The sequence below is a fragment of the Petaurus breviceps genome, unplaced genomic scaffold, assembly GCF_028583685.1.
Source record: "Petaurus breviceps papuanus isolate PSGF00001 unplaced genomic scaffold, PetGlider_PUasm1.0 156, whole genome shotgun sequence".
Classification (NCBI taxonomy): Eukaryota; Metazoa; Chordata; class Mammalia; order Diprotodontia; family Petauridae; genus Petaurus; species Petaurus breviceps.
The window spans coordinates 6,302,875-6,326,842 of record NW_027185720.1 but is presented as its reverse complement, the minus strand read 5'-3'; the positions used below and the strand labels follow the sequence as shown (position 1 = coordinate 6,326,842).

Here is a 23,968-nt window from a genome sequence, read left to right as displayed (position 1 = left end):
TGTCCTCAAGAAGCTTATAGCTTAGTTATCACTGAAGAGTGATGAGGTTGGTTCATTCACTCCACGAATTTGAGTTCTTCATTTGTTAATGAAGCTTTGTTCTCTCCTGGGATCTTTCCCCTTCCTTCTATAGTGAATAATTTGTTCTTTATTCTCAGCCTCCTCCCTCTCTCTTGCCTTAGGTAGAGGGATAAGGGAAGGGGAAGAGAATAAATATATGACACCTATTATGTACCAGGCACTGTGCTAATCACTTTTTACAGATATCTTATTTGAGCCCTACAACAACCCTGCAAAATAGGCACTATTATTATCCCCTTTTTACAACTGAGGAAACTGAGGCAAACAGAGCTTAAAGTGGTATGCCTAGGGTCACAAACTAGCAAGTTTCTGAGGCTAAATCTGAATTCAGGTCTTCCTAAATCCAGGTACACTGGTCTATCCACTGTACCACTGGCTGCCTTTGGTAGAGGAGGAAGTCACCAGTTCAGCCCTTAACTCAGGGTAGTTGACACTGAGGTGATTGGAGTGATGGTTAGTTTTTAGACCAATGTTATAGGCAGGGTCTCTTTCTCACTGTGTCTGAGCTAGATGAGATGCTCAGCCTGGATTTCATCTCTGTGACCCTTCAAACTCTCTACCACTCCTAACTCCATTCATCCAGTGTGGAGGGGAAACGACTGAGACAAGTAAAGGTGCCTTAATGTTTTCCCTTCCCTGTCTTTCTCTTACTGAAACATTGTACTATGGGCTAGGACTGCTTCAGCTATGCTAGGGCAGGAGTTTTATCGACATGGTATAGGAAGAATGATGTGTCCACACAGATGCACAAATGATCTTCCTAAACACAGGGGCTGAACCACACCATCCCCTTCCTCAGACAGTTTCTGTTATTTCCTCTTGACTCTAGGGGAAAATACATACTCTGCTGTTTAAAGAGCTCTATCTACCTTTCCAGCCTTATATCACCCTGCTCCACACACCCTGTTTTGACCAAATAAGCTTATTAATGGTTTCATGTCATGCCACCATGCATTCACCTTGCTTGTCCCCAATACCTAGAATAGACTTCCATTCTATTGCTCTGAAACTTTCTTCCTTCAAAAATCACCTCAGATGCCACCTCCTCCATAAAGCCTTCCCTGAATTCCCAATTGTCGGTGTTCTTTGCTTCATAATATCGTGCTGTATTTAACTGGATAGATGTATAATTGCCCAGCAGAATATAATTATCTTTGAGAGCAAGGATTCACCCCAAGAGCCTAAAATGATGCCACAGTAACTGATAGTAGCTGAATTTGTTTCTGAAGTTCCATTTCATCCTAGTGACCAGGAAACTCCCACAGCATGGGAGAAAGTTTGTGAAACACCGGGAAGCTGTTTGTCTCTGGTCGTTGCCTAAAGGCACTGTTGAATCCCTATTGAACAGGGAGTGCACCATGTCTTCTGGGTAGCAACCTAAATGTTTACAGCCTGACTACCCTCTGGTGGCCTTAGGGGAGACTGCAGTCTTTGAAGAAGCTGTTACACACACGCTCTAGAGAACTAAGGCAACAACTGGATTGGTGGTTCCAAGAGAATGCAGCCCAGTGCACTGAAGATGTACTTTCTTGCTGGATTATTAATACAGGGACACGCTGTCGCATATACCTCATCAAACACGATACTTCAAGAGCCTCTGCTGCTGTTTACTTTTTTTCTAGTCAGTTCACAAGACACAACTTTGTTTCATTAAATAGTATTTGCTGAAACAGCATAATAGGGTAAATAGACATAAAATATTTTCTGCAAAACCTGGGAAATAATCTCATGAACACACCCACCATAAGCAGGAAGAATATACCTAGATAACATGTGGCCAACAAAGCTCACATGGGGGGGTACATATAAGGGAAATGTATTATTGGCCCCACTTACTCCCTGTGGAGTGGTATACATGAAGGGGATGTGTGTAGACGTGGATATGTGTGGAAGGGCACACATTTGAGGAACACAAGTGGCCAACACTCATACGTGGAACAGCGACTTTTGCTATAAGGTCTGTGATGTAATAGTGCTATTCCTTTGGGTAATTTTTCCCACTAGCCTAGCATGTACTGAATTTTATACCCTACTACAATGGCTGTCCCACTTGGGTAGGGTCTGAACAAAAAAAGGCCAATCTCACTACAGCAATGTTCTTCAAGAGACTGAACTTTTGAAATGAGGACTTTAGAGGAAGGAGAAAACTCTGCATCCCCCCAAATAACTGATTATTAATAATCATTTCAGCAGAGAAATGAAAGAAGGCATTCTGGGTATAGGAAATTATATGAATAAAAGCACTAGACAGGAAGGAACAAGAAACATTTAGAGAATAAAAAGTTAATGAGTTTAACTGGAGTATAAAGTATGTGGAGAGGAGTTACATTACATAAACAGGCTAGCAAATAGGTTTTGGAACTTGACTGCAATGTGAAGGAATTCAGACTGTGGAGAAAACAGTCAACAAGTGTTTTGAACAGAGGACTGATGAATAGATCATGTGAAAGATAAATATGGAAGCAATAAGAAAAATTGAAGGTGAAAAAGAGAAGAGGTAAAAGATCATTCAAGAGACTGTTACAATGGTCCAAATGGGTAGTAATGAAAGCCTATATTATGGTGGCAATGGTAAAAATAGAGGTGATGGATATGAGTGATGCTCAAATGGTGGATTTTTCCTTTAGATTGGCTAATACTCTGAGGACGCTGTTGATGCCTCCTGTCAAGACATCCAGCAGCTCTGGAAATGTTTGTTCCCAATAGCCTGGGCAGAAGTCATTAGCTATTGAGGACTATTAGGCTGAATGTCTGAGCAAACATTCTCACTCCTTTATATTAATGGAAATATGTCTCCTCAGAGTATATGGGATACAGACAGCCCATATTTTAGAAATGTGGGGCTGTTGTTAGGGCAAACAGAGAAGACAGATAAGTTACTATCAGAGAACTTAATGACTGGAGAAGACATATGATAACAATTACCCACATTCTGGATCCCTGTTCCTTCTTACATATCTCCTTCATCCAGAACGGGTCTTTTTCTGTAGAGCAGTCATTACTAAGGGCATAGATCTGTATCCAATATTAAATATTCTTCTGCTGTTTTCTTATATAAATTATCAAGCAACCAATTAATAAACATCACTATTGCTAACTTTGTATCTGACTTCAAGTTCATGAACATCAGGATTAATAAAAGTTAGTAATGATGTAATGACCAACTAAATGTAAAAGAATTTGAACTTTACTCTGAAGGAAATAGTCAATAAAGATTTTTGAGCAGAGGACTGACGTGAACAGATCTCTTTGGTCCTAAAGCAGGGAGAGGGGACTCAGTATAAGGACTCAGTTGTTTCTGTGAAGAAACATCCAATAATTCGGAGGAGAGGGGGACATACACTGGCATGACTCGCCCAAATGCTACAAAGGACAAGCTTTTGTAATAGTAGTGCACGACTGTGACAGTTGTATCCCAGGTAAAATTGGAAGCGACAAAGCGACAATACACAACCAGTGAACGTCCTGCATTCTGCAATCCTGGACAGAAAAGTTGGTTGTCATTTTATTCTGCAATTAACCAGTAAAAGAGCTCATGTAATATAAAACTTGACCATCAGGTGGTGCTATGGTCAAGCTACCAGCCAAGTGTTTGCATCCGAGGGTATCCAGAGAGCACAGAAGCGTCCCAAAGGCTGCAGTGTCACCATTGTGCACCAGAGGGAGCACAGCCTGCAGACTCTTAAACCTCTCACTGTCCCATTCTCAAAAGCCAGAGCTTGCACAGATCATTGCACTCTATCACTCTAGTGGGATGGTCTCCAGAGTTTTACTGGCTGCCGTTGCCCAGTCTTTTTGGTCGTGCCCGACTCTTCGTGATCCCATCTGGAGTTTTCTTGGCAAAGATACTGCAGTGGCTTCCCATTTCTTTCTCCAATTCGTTTGCCACAGATGAGGAAACTGAGGCAAACTGGGTTAAGTGGCTTGCCCTGGGTTACATTTCTAGTAACCAATCGTCTGAGGCCAGATTTGAGCTCAGGAAGATGAGTCCTCCTGACTCAAAGTCTAGCACTTCATTCACTGCACCCCCAAGCTGTCTTTACTGATTACTTACCCCTTATATTTTTTTTAAAAAGTGTGCCCTCCTGACATATGTACATTTACTAATGATATACATGTCCTACTACAGAAATATATTATAGATATTACAAAATGCAAAAAACCCAGACAAATTTAAAGTGAGATACAGATGAAATACAGAATATTTTAAACTAATTTTATTTTATTCACGGCAATATTATATAACATATATGTATTATATAACACATAGCATATGTATTATGTAGACTATATGTATTATAAATGATGTGCACAGACACATTGTAACATGTTTAAATACACACATGTATATATTCACACGTGTGTGTGCATTGTGGACAATGGCTGCCTGGGTAAAGGGAAGAGGGTTGAGTACCAGGCCAAGCTGCCTAGATTAACAGAAATGGGGCAGAAGGACTAAAAGTTTATAGGATTACAGACTGAGAACTAAAAAGAACTCCAGAAGCCATCAAGTTCAACTCCCTCACTTTTGCATATGAGGGAATGGAGGGAAAGGAAAATGAAACAGTTTGCTTTAAGGTAGTGTTAGAGGCAGGTTTTGAACCCTGGGTCTCTGACTCTGGAGTTGATTTTTTTCTTTCTAGCTATACTATGATACTTTGGGACTGGCCTGGGGACCCTGAACCAGATTATGAGATAAGGTTAGTAGACATGGGGATCAGACTGTGCAGAGAAGGGGATTCTAACATGTCCACACCTAGAAATGAGAAATTTCCAGTGTCTGGGCATCCACTTTGGGCTATGAGATGTACTTAATCTGTAGCAGGTTCAGTGAGCTTAGATCTGATGGTGGCAGGTGTGATGGCAGCAGAGCCAGGGGTAGATGGTGAAGGGCAGGGCGAGGTCATGCTTCAAACATGCCCTGGGACTGGCTGTCATGGCTAGAGTGGAATGTGGCCAAACAAGCTGATTGTTTCTGTAAGAGGAATCCCCATCAGTTGTTTCACATAGCCCCTGGAGAGCATGTACTCCACTTTGGAGATCACTGATCTAGGGACACAAGAATGGAATATAACTGAATTATTATGATTATGGAAATCTCCAAGTCCTGTCTGGGAAACTTCCTTCAGACTCAACAAGCCACTCTATTTCCTACTTAGAAGATGCACCGCACTATGGCCACAGCCTCCAGTGCACAAAGAACAGAAACGCCATTAAGAAACTGCTTCAGTCCATCATCTCCCCCAGACCTGACAGCCTGCAGGTCATGGGAAAGATCAGAGGAAGGGAATGCATGTTGGAATATGTGTGGAGCAGGCAAACATGCAATGAAGAATCAGGGGAATGTGTCCAATGCTGGGATCAGTTTCCCAGCAGCTGCCAAATACAGTCCAGTCCATGTCCATGTCCATATCCACATCCAGTCCAGTCCAGTCCAGGTCCACGTCCACGTCCATGTCCACATCCACATCTTCTTGGCCAGTCTGGAGGCCACTAGGCCACTGCCCCAGGCAGCTCAGCTCTGCTGCTCTGGCTTTCCAGGGTCTGTCCCAACTCTGCAGCCACCGCTGCTGCTTCTTGAGGCTTTAACAGCAATGAGCAGCAAGCATTGGGCCAATAAACAGCCAGATCTCTGTCCTTGCTTTTTTGCCCCTGGTCATACGGGAAGAAAATAATGAACTGGAATGCTGGAGTCCTTCAAGGGCAAAACCAGAGGAAACAGGGATTTTATATGTTATTTTCCTCAGTGCTTCACTGGTTTGTTTCACACCTGAAAGGTCTCTAAGAAAGAGGCACCATCACAGAACCTGCTGCCTCTAGATGAATTGACTTGTCCACCTTCCCCTCCTGCTCCCCCATGATCTGTGATCAGGGGAAGGGCCTGTATTTATAATAGTGTGTGTGTGTGTGTGTGTGTGTGTGTGGGGGTGACCTCAGCCCGATACCACCGGGGATCTCACAATTCACTGCCTAGTTTTGTTAATAAAAAGGGAGAAGTGAAAAAAAATACACACATTATTATACACATACACACATATACACTAGAATGTAAACTCCTTGAGGGCAGAGGCTGCCTTACCTAACTGTTGTGCCTAGCATAGTGCTATGCACATAGTCAGATGTTAACCATTTGCTAAATGAATGAATGAATGAATGAACGAACTCCAAAATCTCTCCCTGGTATAGCATTCTATAAATCTATATATTTTTCAGAAATTCATTCATTTTTATAAAGTATTGCACATGTATAAATGCTGGAATTTGGAATAATGATGTGTATCCCCTAAGGTTCTGTCCCTCTATACTATTTTGCTTGGTGATCTCAACAGGTCCAGTGGATTCAATTATTATCTCGTGTGCAGATGATTTCCCAAATCAACGTCTAGCCCAGGGGTGGGGGTTTTGGGGCCACATGTGACATTCTAGGTCCTTTGACTGAATACAAACTTTACAGAACAAATCCCCTTACCAGCCCTAACCAGTCTCCTACCTCAAGTTTCTTCCCAATTCTGGAATGATTCTCAGTTGATACTTTCCTTGGACATCAAATTGGTCTTTCTAAAGAACATTTTTGACCATGTCACACCACCCCTCTTCCCCATTCAGTAAACTCCAGTGACTTCCTATTACCTCTAGCATTAAAAAGAAAAAAAATCTTCTGACATTCAAAGCCCATTACAAGCTGTCCCTCTCCTTCCTTTCCAATATTCTGATCCATTACTATTCCCAACATCCTTTGCAATCCAGCGACACTGGTCTCTTTGCTGTTCCTCTCACAAGACACTTATCTTGCAGGCATTTTCACTGGCTATCCTCCATATCTTCTCATTTTTATCGCCTAGCATCCCTGACATCTTCCAAATTGCAATTAAAATCTCACATTCCTAAAATCTCAGGCCTTTCTTGATTTCCCATAATGCTGGTACATTCCTTCTCACGATTATCGCCAGTCTATCCTTTGTATATCTTATTTATACACAATTATTTACATTAGATTGTAAACTCCTTGAGGGCGGGGGCAATTTTTTTTTTTTTGTCTTTCTTGGCATCCCTAGCCTGGGACTTACTAAAGCCTTAATAAAGGCTTTTGCTGACCTGACTGGATGACAGCCCTCAGTTTATGGACCCCATACTATTTCCTATTTTATTTTCCTTTAGTAGAGCTTTTGCCTAGAGAAATAACCATCAGAATTAACAGCATTTAAAATTTTGTGCTTTTTAATGTACATTCAGAAATAAAGTAGAAATGCACACAAAACACAACAAACACACTATTTTGCATTGTTTGGGTTTTGAACCTTTTAAATTCAGCCCTTACGATTCTGGGGCAACTAGACCTGTGATTTTATTGGCAAAGGGAATGGCCAGTGAGAAAACTGTACCAATGCAGGCTGTCGTGGGTGGAACATTCTTCAGGAGCATCTGTTCTGTAAGCTACAGCCTTAGCTGACTGGGACAACAAGAGGCCAAGTGACTTGACCATGTCACAAGGTATGTTAAAAGCAATATGAGAGCTTACGGATGCCTTACTTCAAGGCTGGCTCTCGGTTCACATGCCATGCTGTTGTCTTTAGATTACATAATAAAAACAGCAAAAAGAACAGGCATTGTGAGAAAAGCTACAGCCCTAAAGAGAGATGTAATAATGGTACGTACACTGAATAATGAAAGGGGAAGAATGAGAGTGAATGAATAATTATGTGAAGGAGAATGAGGATGATGAGACATATAAACTTCAGAATGCAAAAAAGCAGTCTTCAGAGGAAAAATTACCTAACAATAATGCTATCAATAGTTAGCATTTCTATAGTGTATTAGGGTTTGCAAAGGACTTTAAAAATAGTGTTTCATTTGATCCTGACAACAATTCTGTGAGGTGGGTCCAATCTCATCCCCACTTTACAGACTAGTAAACTAAGGCTGAGAGAGATTCAGTGACTTGTCCAGGATTACACAGCTAATGAGATCTGAGGAAGGATTCAAATTCAAGTCTTGCTGACTTTATGTCCCACATTCTGTCCCCTATACCTATCTATCTTCTTATCTCTATAGCCCTTAAGTCATTCTAAAAAGACAGATTGAAACCCTATTAACAACCACGTGAAAGACAGCAAAAAATGGCTAGTAACAAAAGAAATGAAAATCAAAACAAACTACAACTTTCATCTCACTCTCAGCAGACTGGTAATGACAAAAGAGGGCAGTTCCCATTGGCTTAAACATTGAAACAGGATTTTTTGAAAAAAGAAAAATATATCTAAGAACTGAAGCAAAATATCTTTTTACATGTAACTGGAAAAGAAGCAAAGAATGCTAGAATGCGGTTGTAAAGACTATGTCACATGTACCTTCTACCACATTAGGTATTTTTTTTTGGAGGGGGGAGGGCTGGGCAATTGGGGTTAAGTGACTTGCCCAAAGTCACACAGCTAGTAAGTGTTAAGTGTCTGAGGCCGGATTCGAACTCAGGTCCTCCTGACTCTGGGGCCGTGCTCTATTCACTGCGCCACCTCGCCGCCCCAACATTAGGTATTTCTTCTTCACGTTTCTTATCTTATCCATTTACTAATTCCTAACTAATGCATAACCATAATGAAAGTAAGTAATTTGTAAGTAACTAACAGTGGTTTATAAACCAATAGTTTTCCATCTTTATGTTATTTCTACATATGCACATATACATCCTCACATATTTCTACATATACACAAAATGCCTGAAGTCCTTAATCACAATTTTAAACAACAGCAACAAAACTTTGGGCACTTATTAACATCTACTGGCAGCAAAAGCAAGGAAACGCAGTAAAATAATTCTCTAGACTTACAAAAGTTCAGTTAACAATGATCTAAATCTTTCAATAAAGTGTAGAGATACTATACCTCTCTCAACTGTATGAGATACTCAAAGACAGTTACTCTGTTCTGAAGTCTTTAAAAACCTTTTGAAACATAAATATGTACTTTTATGGATCTCTCCAATAGTCATATTCCATTGGATGTTTATTACAATATTGTGAAAAACTGGGCAACTTTAATCATTCATTAAAAAAGAATGAAGAAAAATTCAAAAAACAATTAAAACGGAAATATCTTTATTAAATGAAATAGCATAGGGAATTTTTTTGACTTTCAAGGAGCTGGACCATAAATATGACTAAAGCTTTTGTTGATTTCCCTGCTCAATTCCTTTAGCCACCTTATTTCTTGTTCATATTAGGAGTTCAACAAAAGGGATAAAAAAGCATAGCTACATAGCATAGCCTTATATATTTCCTTTTCACTCTTATTCAGGCTGATTGATTCTATGGCTTTTCCTTGTTCTTTCAGGCTTTGGCTACCTCATTTAGGTTTTAGGGGCTCATGTCCAATTTGATGCTATTATTCTCTGATTCTTTACCTTGCTCTGAATCTTTTTGTGCTGACATTTCAGCCAACAACAGATCTTCTTCTAACCGGATGTTTGGAAATTTATGCTGTAATAGGAAAACTATTGCAACAGTCACTACAAATAAAGAGAGTCTAAATACTAAACAAAATATGCATACGGGATCACACACGATTGGTCGAGGTACTTCCCACACTGGATACCAGAAAGGATAATCTGTAAATAAAGAAGCAATTGGATGCTTGGTTTCATTCAGACAAGAAAAAATCTTCAAGAATTAGAGAAAGATAAAAATACATACGTGCAATTCTCTCACGATTACTGTTACCTAGAAAGATAGAGAAAAAGGATGTAAATAACTATATTAAATAAAAAGGATAATTTTAGAATCACAAAATCTAAGTTGGAACAGACCACAGAATTAATCTAGCCTAACCCATATCTGAATAGGTATCTCCTCTATATTTCCCCAAAGTGGAGATGCAGGCTGTTCTTGAAAATAAGGCATTTTTCCCTCTCATATGTGTATCTATGTATATATTTATTTTCTGTTAATGGCACCTGTATTTTCGGAAGACTCAGGCTTGAGGCTGAGGAGTCACATTCAACTCCTCTCTCTTCTTGCCCACAACATCCAATGGGCAGCAGGTCACTGCATACTTTTAAAAATAATCTCTCACGTCATTGTTTTCTTTTCCATTCCCAAAGCTCCTAAACAAGTGTAAGTTCTTATCTCACACCAGGATAATTAATGACCACACCTCAGGGTCTCATTGTCTTATGCAGGTATAATGCCAATAGCCCTATAATTTGTCTCTTAGGACTGAGTCTTGCCCTACTCTAATGCACACAACACAGCTTTCCCAGATTGATCTTTCAAAAACAAACAAACAAAAACTTTCCTAAAATTACTCTTTTGTTTCAAAATACTTAATGGCCCCCTACTACCTTTTTATAGCATTCAAAGTCTTCTACAGTTATCTCTTTCACATTGCAGGGGATAGGGATGTAGAATCCCTGTGATCTGGAAAATCCACGTAAAATTTTTGTATCACAGAAGTCTGAATTTTTTCTTCTTTTATGGGGGGCGGTTTACAATACCTTATTGTAAAATTTTGGCTGATATAATACTATACATATATTTTATGCATTTCTGAATTTCTAAACTTTTTCTGTTGTCAGCTTTCATGTATCATTTGCAATTTCCTCAAAACCTCCAAACTCCCCCCAAATTCCCATTTAATATCTTATGCCAACCTGTGATATATTCAAACCATGATGGGGAAAGCTGTGATGCAGAAGGGATAACTGTAATATACAGTCTTAATCAATAATGATAGCTCACCTCCTGCTACCCCTACCATACACCAATCTTGTTAGACTGATGTATGTGGTCCCTAAAACAAGCCTCTCTCTGCATACATACACACAGACACATGTATACACATATACACAATACACACACAGCCCTCTAACCATTTAGTCGTTTAGATCTAGTTTCTTTGACCATAATAAGATATGTAATCAATCTACTAAAACTTGGAGCTTTTAGAAGGGGTATCCAAACACAAAAATCACATATCCTTTGATATAACAAAATGAATATGTGTATATGCACATGTGCATGGTTTTGTATACCTCAACCCCTCAGATACAGTAACTTGTAATGAGGCATTTAACCTACCTAAGGATGCCTAACTAAGTAAGTCTTTCTAGCTTGATATATATGGTATTTCTATATGTTGCTCAATTCTATGTTTTAATATCCTAAACCAGTTTTCTAACTTGTGAGTTCAAGGGTTATTGAAAGAATTATGTAAATTCATAAGTGAGTTATAAATGAGTAAATATATCTTATGCATATTAAATGATTAATGTCTTTTACATGTTACTTTTTCAAATATATATAGATGTTGCTATGATTAATAAAATAAAAGTTTATTTAAAAGCAAAAAAAATCCAGTTTGTTCATGTTCTAATATTCTGGGGCATCCTTTTCATCCTCTACACCAAAGCCTATCCTTTCCTTCATAGTCAGTTAAAAATTTAACCTCCCTATGAAGCCTTACTTCATACTTCATTCAGTCATATTTCCCACATTAGATCTCATATAACACTTATTGCCTATACCAATAATGTGGTACTTAAGTACATATTTATTGTTATTGTATATTTGTATATTGTACTGTTTAATACTTTGTATGTAAGCATATGTTTGTCAACCCAAGTAGATTTTAAGAACTACTCCCCCCTCCAAGGTCAGGAGCCTTGTTTTATATTTCTTTATTACCTATTAAAACACTTAGCACAGTACGATGCATGGATGAAGAACTCAGTAAATATTTGATAAATGAATGAAGAGAAAAGATGCTGTTTACTATAGCAGTTAGCAATTAGAGTTTCCAGGAAGTGTCACCGAGAACCAATCCTTCACTTTTCACAAATAAGGCACACAGGGGAAATGGTCTAATAAATGAAAGAGATCGTAATACACTTATGTTTTCCCCAGAGTCAATTAGCAAGTATATACATATAAAATTCAGATCAGTCTCCTTGCTAAAATACAAGCTAAAAAGGTCGGAAGAAGGAGTCTCTATAATTTGGTTTATTAAAGACAAGAATGTATTCTTTGGAAGAATGGAAGACGTGTTAAAAAGAAAGTAAAGAAAAACAATTTAAGAATAGAAAGAGAAATCCAAATGGTTTCATTACAAGATCAAAGACTGGAGCTAGAAGTCATCAGTCCTGAGAGGACATTTAGGCCACATGCCTCATTTTAGAGATGAGGAAATAGGCCTTAAGATTTTAACTGATTTTTAATTCAATTCAATTTGTTTATTGTTACTATGTGTCGGCAACTATATTAACTGCTGGGGTAAAACAGAAGATAAAAAAATATTGGGGTAAAAAGTAGAAAGAGTTATTTTTGTTTTTCAAGGTTATCTAGATATTAAGTAGCAGAACAAAGAATTGAACCCCTTTGAACCTCCTTAACCCCATATCTAGGGCCCTTTCTATTGTCCTACATTGCCTTTATGCCAACACTGCCAACAAGATTAATCTATTTTAAAACCTTTTCAAAGACTTCTAAATCTTTAGTGTTAAAATGGAGTTTCAAAGTCATCTGGTTCCATTTACCACCCAAATGAGAAATCCTTTCTATAACACCCTTGGCATCTGTTTCAACACATCTAGTGACAAAGGCATCACTAGCTTATGTTTAGATCAAACAGAAAGATGTTACAATAGCATGACTAGCCAGAAAGCAAAATGATGAGTCAAAGAAGTTAACTTCCATTTTGTTTCTTTGAATCCTGCCTCCATTCAAAGATACCACTTCACTATCTGGGAAAGTATATATTTTGTACCCCTCTATTCCCAGCCCAATATTCCTTAGTCTATATATTGACCTTGTCTGCAAATGCCTTCTATTTCGTGTTTCTTGATGTCTCAAGAAGTCATTAGCTTCCTTCCACTTCACCAATTCGAATTTTTAAAGTTATTTTCTTCAGTATTTTTGTGCCTCTTTTACCAAGCTATTTCTCTTTCCATATTTTTCTTACATTATTCTCCTTTCTTTTCCCAATATTCCCTCTACCACTATTATCTGATTTAATTTTTTAAAACATTTTTCTTAATCTCTCCCTTTTTAAGCTCTTTTAGGAATTCTTGTTGGGCTTGTGTCTGACCTGCATTTTGATTTGAGACTTAGTTGGTAGATGTTTTCAAGTTATGGTCTTTTACTGAATTTGTATCTCGAGCTTCCTTATCACCAGAGTAGCTTTTAAAGTCAAATTCTTTTGTTGTTGCTTTTATTTCCTCATTTTCCCAGCCTATTTTTTTGACTTTGGACTTTATCTTAGAGTTGGGCTCTGCTCATATCTGGGTGTTTGTGAAGATGGGGGGGGGGCAGAAGATTGTCCCAGGTGTAGTGCTTTTTATAGCCTGAGCTAGTTTGGGAAGCTTCTAAGTTTCTGGTCCTTCCAAGGCAGTATGATCTGGGGAGAAGTGTGGCCACTGCTCTCTCCTTGTCCACACTCTGGTCCTTACCTAGGGAGGGCCCCTGCTTCCTTGTGACCATAACTTCTCTCTGCCCTGGAACTGCTACTGTATCCAGGTAAGGTCTCCACTTGTTTACAACTACAAGCATTCTTCATTGCCCTAGAACTGCAACTTGTAACTGGGCAATGAACTTCCACAGTGGCACCTGATCTTGTGCCCAGGGCTAGCACAGGGTTCTCCTAGATTATTTTTTTACCTTTCTTACCATCTCTGAGTACTGAGTGCTCCCAGATACTAATGGTATTGCCTTCAAGGCCCCTTGCTGGGTTGTACTCTCAGACAACCCCTACCCCAGTCCATAGACCTCTCCTTCTGTTCTAAGCTATCATGGACTAGAAATAACTCACTCTGACTTTTTATTCCTTAAATATTTCCATTTTTGCTTAAAATTCAATTTTTATATACTTAGAAAACTGTTTAGAGAGGAATAGTGGAAGAATCTGGGAAAAACAATGCTCCCTTTATTGGCCGTTTAGGCCCCACCCCTCAGCAGCTTCTATTTCTAAAGTATTTTTGTCAGTTGGTCAACAAGAATTGACTAAACACTTACTGGGTGTCAGGAACTATGCTAAGCATTGAGGCTACAAACAGAAGCACAAATATGGTCCTTGCCCTCGAAGAGTTCACATTCTAATATGGAAAACATGTATCTTTATGCTTTCCAGGCTAAAATGGAGGTAATCTCAGAAAAAAGGTGTTAGGAAGGTGCTAACTGAGGAGGCTTTTTGCAGATAATGGGATCTGAGCTGCCTTGAAGTAAGTCAGAGAACACAGAAGGTGGAGGTAAGGAAGGAAAACACTCAAAGCAAGGGGGAAAGCCAGTGAAAAGGTACAGGCTTGGGAGATGAAGAGTTGTGTCAGGAACAGCAAGAAAGCCAATGTTAAATGGCAGAGAGCAAAGTATAAGATTTGGAAGGTGGGAAGGGACCAGGTTGTGAAGGGCTTTAAAAGACAGAGAGAAGAATTTATGTTTCTTCCTGGAGGTAATAAGGATTCACTGGCATTTAATGAGTAGTAAGTGACATGGTCAGAGCTGTACTTTGGAATCTCACTTTAGCAGCTGATTGGAGTATGAACTGGAATTGAGAGAGACGTGAGACAAGGAAATCAAATGGCAGGGCCCTATAATAGTGTAAGCAAGAGGTGACAAGGCCCTGAATCAGGGTAGTGTCAGTGTCAGAGGATGGAAAAGCCCATATGTGAGAGATATAAAAATACTAACGACAAGACTCGGCAGTGTGTTGGATATGAGGGGTGAGGGCAAGTGAGGAGCTGAGAATGATATCAAGGTTGTGGGCCTGGGTGGCACCCTTAGCAGTAATAGGAAAGTTGGGAAGAGGGGAGGTCTGTGCAGGGTCCTGTTTTGGATGTGCTGATTTTGAGATGTCTATGAGACATGCAGATCCAAGATATCTGATAAGGAGTTTGTGATATGAAACTGGAGGTAAGGGATGTCAGGAATGGATATATAGATCCGAGAATAATCTGCCTAGGGATGATAATGGAACCCATGAAACTTGATGATATGACCAAAGGAGACAATATTGACTCAAAACAGAAAAGAACCCGTAACACAGCTTAGAAGACCCAGCAAAAGAAGCTGAGCAGGGCACTCAGACACAATGAGAATTAGGAGACAACAGGGTGAGTATCTAAGAGAAGAGGTCAAGTGACAATGTTAAAGGCAACAAAGAGGTCAAAATGAGGACTGAGAAAAGCCCGTCAGATTTGGCAGTTAAGGCATCACTGGTAATTTGGGAGAGAGGAGTTTTAGTTGAATGATAAGGTCCAAAGCTAGACTGCAGAGGATTTTAAAAGTGAGAGAAGTGAAGGAACCTATTGTGAATGGCTTTCTCAAAGAGTTTGGCTATAAAAAGGAATAGAGATATGTGACAATGGTTGTGAAATCAGGTGGATCTGGTGAGGGCCTTTTAAAGATGGAAAAGACATGGGCATGTTTGTAAGAATATGGAAGCAAGTCAGTAGATAGGGATAAACCAAAGATTTAAGGGAGAGTAGGAATGACAGGGAGGGAAATCTTTTGGAGAAGACAGTATGAAGCAAAATTCAGTTGTAAGTAGAAGGGTTTGCACCTCGGCATGGAGAAAGACCACTTCTTTACGTGAAGGTAAAGGAAAAAACAGTGGGTATTGTGAATAATGTAAGATGAAGGGAGCGGAGTATAGGGAGCTCTTGGTGAAGAGCCTCACTTTTTTTGAAGTATAATGCAAGACTTTCAGTTGAGAGCACGAAGAGAGAAAGTGCCAAGGAAGGTATGAGGAGGTCTGAGAAAGTCTGACGTTGCCTTGCTGCAATGGGAGCCCAAGTGAGATAGATCACACATTGGCAGTGGACGCATTCATCATATTTTTCCTCCAGTTCTGTTTAGCAGTACATGTATAGGTATGAAAGCAATGGATGGTGAATCCAGGGCTGAAGCTTTGGCAGGCATGCTCAGTGACAGCATAAAGGGACAAAAGGCTTGAGATAGGAGATAGTGTAGTTGAACTGGTTCATCCAGAAGTTGAGATGGGGAGGAAGGGAGAGTGTAGTCAGTGCAGAGTGTGGACCTACAGAGATCTCAGGTTTGGAGAGATTGGAAGTCATTATAAGGCTAGGGTTAGGAATAATAATAGGGTTAGGAATAATTAAGCAAAGGAAAATACAGGACCATAAATTAACGGTCAGGTAAAGGAATTTTAATGTCCATAAACATGGAAGTAGAACACCTTAGGATGGTAGTAATGTCAAGAGTGACCATCTCTGTTTGTAGCAAAGATGAAATGAAAGAGAATGAAGTAGGTCAAGAGAACTGAGAAGACTGAGGAATGAAGATGTTAGGGTGTTTGAGGGAGTATTAATATTGATGCTGAAATCCCCTAGTATGAGGGCAGGAGTTAGACTGGAGAGAAAGACTATTAACCAAGGCACTAGATTCACTGGGGAAGGAAGATGAGTGTCCTGGGAGTTGGTAGATAACGTCTATAAGAATCTTGATTTAGTGATAAATTTGGATTGGATACACTTCAAAGAACAAGAGGTTAAGAGTAATGGGGGTAGAAGGAGGTTCTGGAAGTGAGACCAGGCAACAGAAATATTTTGCCTCCCTCACCGTGACTAATGAACCAGGGAGTATGAGTGGAAGTACAATTAGTACTGAAAAGAGTGGCCAAGGATGCCATAACATTAGGAGGGAGTCAGTTCACAGTGAGAGCCAAAAAGAGGGAGGGGGTGGGAAAGGAAAAGTTTTAAGATGAAAATGAATTTGTCAATCATGGAGCAGATATTCCAGAAAACATAGTGGAAGGGACTGATAGAAGTGAAGTTGGATATTGGGGTGGGGGGAGGATGGAGAAGGATGGCACTAAGGAAGGGAACATTAAGGGATAAGGAATGAGGTTTGTCCAATGATAGCCAGGGGTTTAAAATCACTGGAATGTGAGAGCATAGAGCGGGGTCTGCTAACCATTAAGCAATGAGTCCAAGAAGAATATATGTGACTGGAGAGAAGACCGCTGAAAGAAGCAGTTGATTAGAGTAGTAAAGATTCTCCGTTGAGGTGCAGCCTCATAGCATAAGGAGATTTTAAGTACTATGAAGCTCAGGAGGCCAGAATCAGATGGCAGGCAAAAAAAGTACAGTGTGGCAGAATCTAAACAGGAGTCAGTAGGTGGTAATTCAGGGCCCGCTCTGAGAAAAGTTCTAGAACACTGTAGAAAGCTGGGGCAAAGACAGAGGCCACAGGTCAGTGGGCTGGATCTGAAGGTGATGTAGACATCCTGGAGAAGTCTCTGAAGCAAAATGAAACCTCCAAAACATAATATAATACAGAGTTTCCAAGTAAATGGGAAAAAATTCTACTAGTAGCCAAACAGCCAAGGATTCACAATAGGAATTACACGATACTTAGCAACTGAAAGTATAAAGAAGAGGAAAACATGAAATATATAATATTCCAAAAGGCAAGAGATAAAATCTTACAATCATAGATAAACCTATCTGACAAAACTAAGTATAATCATGTATAATATATATGAGGAAAAATATATAGAAGGAAAAATGGACTTATAAAGGAATAAGGATTTCCAAACATTCTCGATCAAAATGCCAGAAATGAGGGAACTAGTAAGTTTAGTCTGGAAAAGAGAAGACCTTGCTACCAACATTATTGCAATCTTTAAATATTTGGAGATGTATAAGTGTGTGTATATATCTATATCTCCAAATATATGAAGATTGCAATAGAATATATATTATACATGCCATACTACATATATGTGTGTGCATATATACACATTCACACATACATGTGTGTGCACACGTGCACATATATACACGCACACACATATGCGTGTGCATGTGTGCATATATATACTCACACATATATGTGTGTGCATGTGTGCATATATATACACTCACACATATATGTGGGTGTGTATATACATATATACAGCAGGAAGGAAAATTAAACTTTTTCTGCCTGGCTTCAGAGGATAAAAACTAAGACCAATATGAGGAATTTACAGGGAGGTAGATGTTAGTTCAGTATTAGGAAGCACAGCTAAAGTACTATCAGAAAATGAAGGGGCCATTTAGGGAGCCAGTTTCTTTTCAAGCAGAATTGTTGGCTGATCACTAGTTAGAAGGGATTTCATGCTTTAAATGAAATACAGTACGATATAAAGGCTGAAGCAAATTACTTCTAAGGTAGCTCCCAACTCTAACATGATATAATTCTTCTATAGGTAGACAACAATAAAATGACAGTAATAAACCACTATTAAATCATATCATTGTCATCTAATACATTTACGGATGTAATTCTTTTTTTTCCACATTCAACTTATTGCCTTAAGCTTACTGCATAGCATATCCTGGCATTTATCTTCTTTATTACACTGGCTACAAAACCTTCCTGCTTTATAAGGCCTTCTCCTAGGACTCCCACTGTAAAAGCAGAAAAGCATTTTGTTAGAATTTCAATTTTCATCTGAATTTAAATCACACATATCAGTCCATTCTTAATAAAAATGGTAGCATGGATTAAGAAAATGACCTCAAAGAAATGCTTAACCAAGAAAACAGGTCCTTCTGTAACCACTCTTCCTCAAGTACCAGTGACAAAGCAGCACAATTTGAAATGAAAATGGCTTTTAGAACTTTTTCTGATTTTACCGCATATGAAATTATGTGTCCCACAACTGTTAATTCCCCTCCCTCAATTTATATCCCAAATTATACTGCAACCCCTTGGTTTTTTGAGTCTTAGTTTTATCACCTGTAAAATATGGATAATAGTGTTTATACTACTGACTTCACAGGGGAATTACAAGAAAAATATTGTTTTTTACTTTAAAGTAATATACAAATATATGCTATTTCCTATAGCAAAATTTTAAGAGAAAACTAAGTAACAAGGGTTTTTAAAGTGTTAATATGTTTATTTGTGGGGAAGATGACAATGATTAGACTTACTGACCAGCATAACAGAAAGTATATAGATATATTAACTATGTCCAATAAATATGGGATCAGACAGATGATTTAAGGTAAGGCACAAACTTCTACTGTTTAGTGAGAAAAAGTACATTAGCATAACAGAATCAAGCAAATAGAAAAAGCAGTAGACCAATTTCTAAGCAGAAATGTACAGGGTAACAGAATGCACCTTAGTGAAATGACATTATTTTAAAAAGTTAATAGAAGGGAATATAGGGAAGGGTGGACCAGATCAATTCAGAGGCAGGTAGGTAGGGATGTTCCTTCTCAGAACCAATTCAGACCTGCTTGGATCTGGACTGTGGTCTTCAGTGGTGGTCCTGGGGTGTGTGACCAGTGAGTACATCTGGGGTCCAAAAAGAAGTTAATAGGTAACTCTAAACCTAAACGTTACAACTAAAGGAGTCAGTCAGTCATCCTAGAATAATACATACAAATAAATACATGGATTCCAAATTTTGAGCTTGAAGAGATCTTAAACTACCAAAGTTATCAGGAGGAAGAAAATTCAGGTAAAACTTGTAGGACAAGCAGATAAATCCATGGAAGATATTAAAACAAAAAGGAAGATGGTGACCAAGTAATTGAAATAAATTAAAAGATTTCTGTTGCAAGACAAAAGAAGACTGAATCAATACTTGATAAAAGAGAGAACCCTGGGGCAGAGCTAAGATGGCAGAGTAGAACCAGGACTTCTGTGTTGCTCCTGCTTCCACGTCCTCCAATACATGTAACAAATGATCTTAAATAAACTTTACAGCTACAGAACATGACAGAAGGAAACAAATCTGCTACTGAAGGAAGCCCAGCAGGCTGGTAGGAAGGGCCCACAGCAGTGTGCTGGAAGCCGAGCCCAGCCCTGCATGAGCCAATGGTTTTAGCTCCAGGGTGGCCCCAATCAGCCAATGGACTTTGGGAGAATAAATCACCAGCAGTGGAAGTGGTTCCCATACTTCTCAATCCACAAATGCCAAGGACAAAGTAAAAGGTCTGTGTGGAACTTTGTTCAAACAGGGGGAATGCAGTCCAGCTGCTACCCCCAGAGTGAGAAGCAATGGAGCTGTTGTATGGCTGCTTGCAGAGCTCCTGGCCTGTAGATTGTAGGGGTACCAAACAGCCATTCAGAGGGTAAGTGCTCTTGCTTTGACCTGCTTGGATCTGGACTGTGGTCTTCAGTGGTGGTCCTGGGGTGTGTGACCAGTGAGCCAGAGCTTGTGATGTCTGTAGAGAGGGCACCCTCTTAATAGCTTCAGCACCTGCAAAAACCCCATTCATTTGGGACATAGCTCTCTCCATTCTGGAAGCAGAGTTCTACCATGGCAAAGAGCTCAAAAGTCAAGTAATTGGCTGCCAATATAAGCAAGCACAGTAAGAACAAACAGATGATAGAATCCTTTTTTGGGGACAAAAAGGATCAAGGCATGAAGCAGGAGGAAGACATAGAAGTCAGATCTCCTGAACCAAGAGCCTATAAGAAAAATATGAATTGGTTACAAGCCATGGAAGAGCTCAAGAAGGATTTTGAAAATCAAGTAAGAGAAGTGGAGGGAAAATTGGGAAGAGAAATGAGAACGATGCAAGAAATCATGAAAAGAGAGTCAACAGCCTACTAAATAAGACCCCCCAAAATACTGAAGAAAATAACACCTTAAAAATAGATTAACTCAAATGGCAAAAGAGGTCCAAAAAGCCAATGAGGAGAAGAATGCTTTAAAAAGTCGAATTTCACAGATGGAATAGGAATTTCAAAAAAGACACTGAAGAGAATAACTCCTTCAAAATTAGACTGGAGCAATTGGAAGCTAATGACTTTATGAGAAATCAAGATATTATAAAACATATCCAAACAAATGAAAAAATAGAAAGCAATGTGAAATATCTCATTGGAAAAACTGCTGACCTAGAAAATAGATCCAGGAGAGATAATTAAAAAATTTTTGGACTACCTGAAAGCCAAGATCAAAAAAAAAATCTAGACATCATCTTTCAAGAAATTATCAAGCAAATTTGCCCTGATATTCTAGAACAAGAAGGCAAAATAAAAACTAAAAGAATTCACTGATCACCTCTTGAAAATGATCCCCCCCCAAAAAAAAAACTCCTAGGAATATTATAGCCAAATTCCAGAATTCCCAGGTCTAGGAGAAAATACTGCAGGCAGTCAGGAAGAAACAATTTGAGTATTGTGCTTAATCAGGGTAACACAAGACCTAGAAGCCTCTACATTAAGAGATCAAAGGGCTTGGAATATGATAGGTCAAAGGAACTAGGACTAAAACCAAAAATCACCTACCCAGTAAAACTGAGTATAATGCTACAGGGAAAAATATGGTCATTCAGTGAAATAGAGGACTTTCAAGCATTCTTGATGAAAAAACCTGAGCTTAACAGAAAATGTCACTTTCAAATACAAGAAGCAAGAGAAGCATGAGATGGTAAACAGGAAAAAGAAATCATAAGGAACTTTTTAATGTTGAACTATTTACATTCCTACATGGAAAAACAATAATTGTAACTCATAAGACTTTTCTCAGTATGAGTATAGCTGAAGAGAATATATATGTGTATATATATATGTAGGTATAAATGTATATGTATGTATATCTACATCTATGTATGTATAGGAGGATGTATGTGCATATAAACATGTATGTGAATGTGGGCATATGTATGTTCATGTATACATAGACAGAAGGCACAGGATGAATTGAATATGAAGGGATGATATCTAAAAAATAAAATTAAGAGGTGAGAGAGGAATTTATTGGGAGAAGAAGAAAGGGAGTGATAGATTAGGGTAAATTATCTCACATAAAAGAGGCAAGAGAAAACTGTTACAGTGGAGGGGAAGAGCAGGAAGGTGAAACCTGTTTCTCATTGAATTTGGCCTAAGGAGGGAGCATACACACTCAATTGGGTATCTTACCCTACAAGAAAATAGGGAGGTTGGGCATAAGAGGGGGGAGGATAGAAGGGAAGGCAGATTGGGGGAGAGGGTATCTAGAAGCAAACATTTTTGAAAAGGGATAGGGTCAAAGGAGAAAAGAGAATAAGTGAGGGGCAGGATAGGATGGAAGGAAATATAGTTAGTCTTCCAATATAACTACTATGGAAATGATTTGGGTAACTACACATGTACAATCTATATTGAATTGCTTATCTTCCCAGTGGGAGAGGGTGAGGAGGGAAGAAGGGAAAAAAATCTGGAACTCAAAGTTTTAAAAACAAAAGTTCGAAAATTGTTTTTTTTTTATTACCTGCAACTTGGAAATAAGATATACAGGTACTGGGGTATAGAAACCCAAGTTAGGGAGGTGAAGTGGGAGGATATAAGAGAGAACAGATTGGGGGAAGGGATATTCAGTAGGCTTGATATTTTGGGTGGGGAAGTAGGGGAAAAATGTGGAGAGAAAAAATTATAACTCAAAATCTTGTGGAAATGAATGTTGAAAACTAAAAATAAATAAATAAAAAACCCAAGAGAACCCTGTGGATTCCTATGACAGCATGAAACTCCAGGAAGATGTTCCCATATGTTGAAAGACAGAAATCAAAATCTCAATCGAAGCTAAAAGAGAACTAAAGGTAGAACTCATGGCCTGTATAGCAGAAATAATAAGCATAAGAGAAAAACTTTAATCCATGGTGGCACATCTCTCTAAAGTATGAACAACATATTGAGAATACACACTGAAGTGAAAAGCAATCTGGAAGAAAATCAGCAAGAAACAGAAACATTAAAAGAACACATTATCTCCTTACTAGCAAAACAGACTGATTTTGAATACAGGATGTACAGAAACAGCTAAAAGATGAAAGGCCTTCTAGAACAACATAACAAGACAGAAATCTGTATATCATAATGCAATAAATAATTCAAGAAAAAAACCCAGAATTTGTGAATACAGAAATAAAGCAAAAATCACAAAAAGATCTACAGATCCTTTCTAGAATTTAAGTTAAATGACAACAAATTCCACAAACTAGGAAAAGTCCTTCAAAAATAACTGAAATTTGAATAAAATAAGATTATCCTACACCCACCAGAAATCAGAAATGGAAATGGAATACATTCTAAAAAGCAAAGGAGCTCAAAATACTACCGAAAGTAATATACCCTGAACACTCCGGTTTAACCATCAATAATAAAAAAATGAAGAATGTTCAGAAAAAAAGACACTTTCTGGAGGATTCCTCAAAATAAAAGTATTTGAGCAGATCATTTGACTTGTGAACACATCAAAGAAAAGCTATAATATCAGAGGAGTCATTAACACATCTCATTTTATTTGTGCAGATGAGGATAAAGATAAAGGAACATAAGGATACAGAAGTGATAGTGGAGGAACAGGCCTGGATTAAACCTCACAATCCCATTCCCCTACCACAAGCGAATCAATGTATTTTGTAGTACTAAATTACAGGAAGGAAGGGTACATAAAAAGAGAGAGGACATGGAAGACAGAGGGGAAGGTGTGATGTGCTACAAGCAAATGAGTGAAGTGACAACTGGAGGGAATGAAACAAGAGGACACAAAGAGAAAGATCTTATAAGTGGTGGGAGGGAGTCCCACTGAAGGATACTTCCATGTAGGGAGATACATATTTTTTAATGAGAGATGAGGACCTTATAATGCGTATAATCTTCAGGGATTTGTTGCCAGTGCAATGGTAATAGCCATTTGAAGATCTTCCCTGCTCCGTAATGGGCTTAGGTGAATTTGAGAACCTTTCCTGATTTGAAAATAAACTCTGCCCTCTAATAGGCTGCATGTAGTCACATGGAGCCTGTAGGGGGAGGCTTGTTTTTTTAGGAAGGCACAACTTTTGTTACTTTGTAGTCAAGTGAATCAGGAGAGTTGTGATGTTCTCTGACCCTGGAGAAGGCTACATCCATCCATGCATCCATGCATCCATGCATCCATGCATCCATGCATCCAT

At 38.8% G+C, this 23,968-nt stretch overlaps 1 protein-coding gene across 1 annotated transcript in view; it reads right to left on the bottom strand.

The window, feature by feature from the left end:
* Nucleotides 1-9,186: 9,186 nt before the first annotated feature.
* The window catches only part of LOC138156702 (GLIPR1-like protein 2), a 41,781-nt gene continuing 26,999 nt past the window's right edge, over nucleotides 9,187-23,968 (bottom strand). The window contains exons 4-6 of the mRNA XM_069082159.1: nucleotides 18,390-18,475; nucleotides 9,768-9,794; nucleotides 9,187-9,682 (exon numbers count right to left, since the gene is read on the bottom strand). Coding sequence (XP_068938260.1) covers nucleotides 9,432-9,682; nucleotides 9,768-9,794; nucleotides 18,390-18,475 — 364 coding nt within the window. The 3' untranslated portion in view covers nucleotides 9,187-9,431. The remainder of the gene's footprint in view (nucleotides 9,683-9,767; nucleotides 9,795-18,389; nucleotides 18,476-23,968) is intronic.